Source organism: Etheostoma cragini, chromosome 2 (assembly GCF_013103735.1).
Source record: "Etheostoma cragini isolate CJK2018 chromosome 2, CSU_Ecrag_1.0, whole genome shotgun sequence".
In the NCBI taxonomy this organism is placed as follows: domain Eukaryota; kingdom Metazoa; phylum Chordata; class Actinopteri; order Perciformes; family Percidae; genus Etheostoma; species Etheostoma cragini.
In genome coordinates, this window is record NC_048408.1 from 29,366,329 (window position 1) to 29,372,010 (window position 5,682).

The 5,682-nt window shown below is 47.1% G+C and overlaps 1 protein-coding gene across 1 annotated transcript in view; it reads left to right on the plus strand.

Moving 5' to 3' along the window:
• cdc6 (cell division cycle 6 homolog (S. cerevisiae)) overlaps window positions 1–5,682 on the plus strand; it is a 13,591-nt gene that overhangs the window by 5,199 nt on the left and 2,710 nt on the right. The window contains exons 5-11 of the mRNA XM_034884021.1: window positions 329–477; window positions 1,430–1,536; window positions 3,281–3,420; window positions 3,518–3,618; window positions 4,537–4,604; window positions 4,732–4,910; window positions 5,501–5,641. Coding sequence (XP_034739912.1) covers window positions 329–477; window positions 1,430–1,536; window positions 3,281–3,420; window positions 3,518–3,618; window positions 4,537–4,604; window positions 4,732–4,910; window positions 5,501–5,641 — 885 coding nt within the window. The remainder of the gene's footprint in view (window positions 1–328; window positions 478–1,429; window positions 1,537–3,280; window positions 3,421–3,517; window positions 3,619–4,536; window positions 4,605–4,731; window positions 4,911–5,500; window positions 5,642–5,682) is intronic.

Below are 5,682 nucleotides of genomic sequence, written 5' to 3' on the forward strand. Positions count from 1 at the left end.
CCCCCCCCCCCCCCTTTCATGTCTTTAGCTGTCCTGTCAGATAAAGGCCAAAAAATGTCCCCCCCCAAAATCAGTGTTTTTTTAAATATAACTCCTAACAGACACTGTTACTTGGTTAAAAAAAGATGATGTAAAGGGAAAAAAATGAGGAATTACCTTCAACTCCAACCAAATGTAGCGTTGTTGGTTTTCCTCGCTTGTTTACCAGACATGTCTGGAGTTGAGGGCCCCGTAGCGAAGGTCTGGTCCGGTGGTTTTTGGGTCTAACGGGTGTCCGTGTCCCCCCCCCCCCCCCCCCCCCCCCCCCCCCCCCCCCCCCCCCCCCCAGGCGGAGCTGTCCCCGGTGCACACGGTGGTGGTGAACTGCATGAGTCTGCGGAGCTCCCACGCCGTCTTCCCGCTGCTGGCGGACCGGCTGAAGGCGCCCGGCGGGCCCGGCGGGCTGCAGAGGTTCCTGACGGCCCCGGGACCCGCTGTGTGAGTAACGACCCGCATCCACCTGGGTTACAATGGAAACCAGAGTCCTCTTTAACAGGAGTCCTTTAAATGATCGCAAGCATTTACAGAGAACATTATTCAGCGTCTGGAACGTGTTTTTTTTTATTTTTAAAATGACGATTTAATTTTGACTGGATATAGTCTTTCTTCTTCTGTTCTTCTTGTCTTTGTGAGTTAAAAAGTAAACTTTACTGACAGGTGACCTTCCAAAAGCAGGGTTGCAAGGTGCTGTACACGGCAACACTGAACAACAATAGAAGATTAAAAACTGGAGACGATGACTATTATTCTAATGGAACTATTACCTGCTAAACTAGAGGAAAACGAATAATAAAAGCAGCAAAATAAAAGATTTAACACTAACTGCTAATAGGGTTAGCCCAGCCAGCGGGGGGGGGGGGGGGGGGGGGGGGGGGGGGGGGGGGGGGGGGGGGGGGGGGGGGGGGGGGGGGGGGGGGGGGGGGGGGGGGGGGGGGGGGGGGGGGCAGACCGGACCGGACCGGACCGGAGGGTCGCTGGTTGGAGTCCTTAGTGGACTGGTAGCTAGAGAGATGCCATGGTGCTATTAAGCAAGGCACCGAGCCAGCTCTGGCAACACATCTTAAGTTTTGTATTTTTTCTACATTTTATTCATCCGAACTTTAATATATTTCGATGTTCTGTTGTGACAATAAAACAAATTATCATAATATTTTAGTGAGAACTCATAAATAACTACAAAATAACTAATGTTAGTGGAATCTGTTTGTATTAATCTGTTTGGATTAAAAATAATAAATATAGATAGATATATAGATAGACATGTTTGGATTTTTGAATACCCAAATATTTGTATTTTATCGGCCTTTAAAAATCCGTTGCCGGCCGGTCCCCATGACAACCCCATCCTGGCGTTATGGGGCGTTTGACGGAGCCTGTGTTTGGTCCCCAGGCTGCTGGTTCTGGATGAGATGGACCAGCTGGACAGCAAAGCTCAGGACGTCCTGTACACCGTCTTCGAGTGGCCGCACCTGCCCAAGTCCCGCCTCTGCCTCGTCGGTAAGACCTGCACCCAAAAACCACCAAAACCACCAACCGGTCCCCGGATCGGCTGGAACGGGCATGCGTAAAGACACTTAAACAGGACGGTGTTAGGGAGAGGACAGACGCAGGGTGGAGATGCTGTTGGGGTCCGTTTTTGAGAGACACAGAGACTCAGAAGGAGACCCAGAGACAGAGGGAGACACAGAGAGAGAGAGAGAGACAGAGACCCAGAGACAGAGGGAGACACACTGAGAGACAGAGACCGTGAGACAGAGACCCAGAGGGAGACACACTGAGAGAAAGAGACCGCGAGACAGAGACCCAGAGACAGAGGGAGACACACAGAGAGACAGAGACCCAGAGGGAGACACACAGAGAGACAGAGACCGCGAGACAGAGACCCAGAGACAGAGGGAGACACACTGAGAGACAGAGACCGCGAGACAGAGACCCAGAGGGAGACACAAAGAGAGAAAGAGACCGCGAGACAGAGACCCAGAGACGGAGGGAGACTCACAGAGAGAGAGAGACTTAGAGACAGAGGGAGACACACAAAGACAGAGACCCAGAGACAGAGGGAGACACACAGAGAGAAAGAGACCGCGAGAGACAGAGACCCAGAGACACAGGGAGACACACTGAGAGAAAGAGAGCGCGAGACAGAGACCCAGAGGGAGACGCACTGAGAGACAGAGGGAGACACACTGAGAGAAAGAGACCACGAGACAGAGACCCAGAGACGGAGGGAGACACACAGAGAGGAGACCAAGAGTGAGAGACCTCCATAAGTATAAATATTGAAATCCTTGCCGGAGCGTCTCCTTTAGTCGTTGGTTGTGTTGATCTATAAACTGGAGGGACAGCAGCTCATGGATGGATGACTTATTGAATTAAGGACTTGAAGGAAAGGTAACATGGTCCACTGGTTGATGCACGTCTGCTTACATCATGTTATAATAATAATAATAATAATAATAATACATTTCATTTGCTTACATCATGTTATAATAATAATAATAATACATTTCATTTATAATGCCCTGTTAATGTAACCCTCGTGTCGTCTTTGGGTTCTTCTGGGTCGAAATGTCAACGTTTTGATGGTTTATTTTTTACATTTTTCTCAGTGTTTTGTAGATTATTTTTCCAATTTTTTTGTCACATTTATTATGTTTTTGTAAGAAGTTTTTTTTTTCCTCACATTTACTTTTTTTCTTTTACTACTTATTAACAATTTTGTCACTTTTTTTTTTTCTTCCATATTTGGGTTTGGTCACTTTTTTTCAGAATAAAAAAAAAAATAATGTTTTATTGATAATTTTTCCTGCGGTTTTGAAGCTTTTCCCAACATTTGTCACTTTTTTTTTACTTCCTTTTTAAGTTTTTGTCACTTTTGGGCTTTTTTTTTCTTTCTGATTTTAGTTTGGTCACTTTTTTTCAGGACGAGAAAAAAAAATGTCTTTGTTGAAATTTTTCCTGTGTTTTTTTTAAAATTGGTTTTATTTTATTTTAATTTTTTGAAGCTTTTTCCAACATTTGTCACTTTTTCAAAAAAAACGTGGCCATGGTCCATTGGTTTTAAAGGTCCGTTTCTTTTTATGTTCTTCTGTAAAATCGGATTGGTGCGTCCATTTTGTTTCTATCTTTAGCTTTTATAGTTTGTTTTTTCTTTTCCAACATGCTGTTGATTGTTGATATGAAACTAGATCAAACTGAAAGGGACAGTTAGTGACGACGTCGTCGTTGTTGTTGTTTTCAGGGATCGCCAACGCTCTGGACCTGACGGACCGCATCCTGCCGCGGCTGCAGGCTCGCCCCCGCTGCCGCCCGCGGCTCCTCCACTTCCCCCCCTACAGCCGGCAGGAGCTCAGCGCCATCGTGCAGGACCGGCTGTCCCAGGTAAACTCAGACCCGGGTACAGAACCCCTCCCCCAGGTCTCGGGTTTATACCCCCCAGACGTTTGCCTGACGTAGTTTTCTTGGTTCCTCCTCCCAGGCGTCGGCTGAAGGCCTGCTGGATGCCTCGGCGGTTCAGTTCTGCGCCAGGAAGGTGTCGGCGGTGTCGGGGGACGCCAGGAAGGCCCTGGACATCTGCAGGTACCGAGAGACACACACACACACACACACACACACACACACACACACACACACACACAGTCCAGCCCCCGCCTCGACCCTGATACCTGAACCTTCTTTATTTGTTTTTTTTAGGGCAACAAACAGATGTCGTGGAACAAAAAGTTCAAATTAAATTGTATAAATCTCACTTTTGATAAGATTTTAAAAGAAACTGAAAAGTTGCACCACAAAAATGACCGTTCCCTCTATTAAAACTAAGTTTTATTTTAGCCTAATCTTAGTTTATTAATAAGCTTGTTATGAAGTTTTCTATCTTGCCAGACTGATATCATGAGATGGCGTATGTACACACACCATTATCGCCGTGTTATGAAGACACATACTCTATTTTCAGCGTGTTTATCAACGCTGTTTGGCCTCCATTGACTTACATTGCCCTGAAATCGCATGTGAATTGACGCCGTAGCAGAAACACAGAAGTTCTGTGTAGGTAGGTTTGTCGTGGGGGGGGGGGGGGGTTAAAACCCAGGACTTTCACCCAGAAGACCGGGCATCATTTCCCTCATGTCCTAAACTCGTCTTCTTCACGCAATAACACGCCACTTGCCGCGGATGTGTACGCCTGCTGTACACAGCGTAGACATGCATGCGGAAAGCTCACAATGAGCAATGAGCCACCTGGCTTAAGAACGTTGGTCTGTATTGTTAACGCAAAAGTCACGTTGGTCTTGCACTGATTTATTTACCCTTTTCTTTTTTTCTTTTTTATGTGGAGCATAAAAATGAAAAAGAATCTTGAGTTAATTTTGAAAAATGTTGTAAATCTTCACAAAAAGTCACAAGTGAAGTGTTTTTCTGACCCTGTGGAGCTTCTTTGTGACGTAATCTCTGCTGCATCAGATTTAATTTTTTTCTTATTATATCTTATTCTTCCAGGAGAGCCGTTGAGGTCGTGGAGTCGGACGAGAGGAAGAAGGCGTCGGACCCGAACGCCGACCCTAAAGGTGAGCGCTGCTGGGACTCGTCCTCCGCTCGCTGGTTATTCATATAAAAACTTCGTTCTGAACATGCTGTCACCGTTGAAACACGAACGCTAACCGGAGCGCTTGTCGTCCTCGGGGGTGCGTGCAGCGTCCCGGGTCAGCCTCCCCCAGGTGGCGCGGGTCCTGTCGGAGGTCTACGGCGACCGGATGGCGTCCCAGGGCGGAGGATCTGATGGAGAGAGCTTCCCCCTGCAGCAGAAGCTGCTGGTCTGCTGCCTGCTGCTGCTCACACGCAGCGGGAAGAGCAAAGAGGTCGTCCTCGGGAAGGTGAGTTACTGCACCGCCTTGTTTATGAAGAGGGGGAACAAGAGGCTTTTTTTATATATGTATATACGTATGTATGTATGGGGGGGGGGCAGTGCTGGTCTCCGACATTTGAAGCCTTCAGTTCGTATCGATGATTAAAAGTATTATTTTACAGTACAGTAGTTATTTGTTAAACAGATGCTCGGGCCTGTAAAAGGGTTTTGTTCTTCGGTTTCAATGTATTACGGAGTATTTCATCGTATCATAATTAATAATAAAAAATAAATAAAGGTTACCACTTGACGGATTTCGCCTATCACGGGTTCTTCTTGGAACGTAACCCCCGTGAAACGAGGGTTCACTGTATAACATCTTGAATTAAGTTTTCAAAGGGAACATACAGTATAAAAGAAGACATTAAGAATAAAGCGCTGCACAAGACAGGAAGCAGGATCGGTTTGCGTACAGGAAAGGGAATGAGTTTTACTTTATTAGACACCAAGAGTCAGAGGGTTGGTTGGTGGGTTGGTTAGTTGGTTAGTTGGTTGGTTGGTGGGTTGGTTGGTTAGTTGCGACGGTGTGTAAACCAGGTTTGCGTGTCCCTGTTCCAGCTCCACGAGGTCTACAGCCGCCTGTGCGCCCAGCGGCAGGTGTCTGCCGTCGGCCAGGGGGAGTGTCTCTCTCTCTGCGGTCTGCTGGAGAGCCGAGGCATCTTCTCTCTGAAGAAGGCCAAAGAGGCCCGCCTCACTAAGGTACACACACACACACACACACACACACACACACACACACA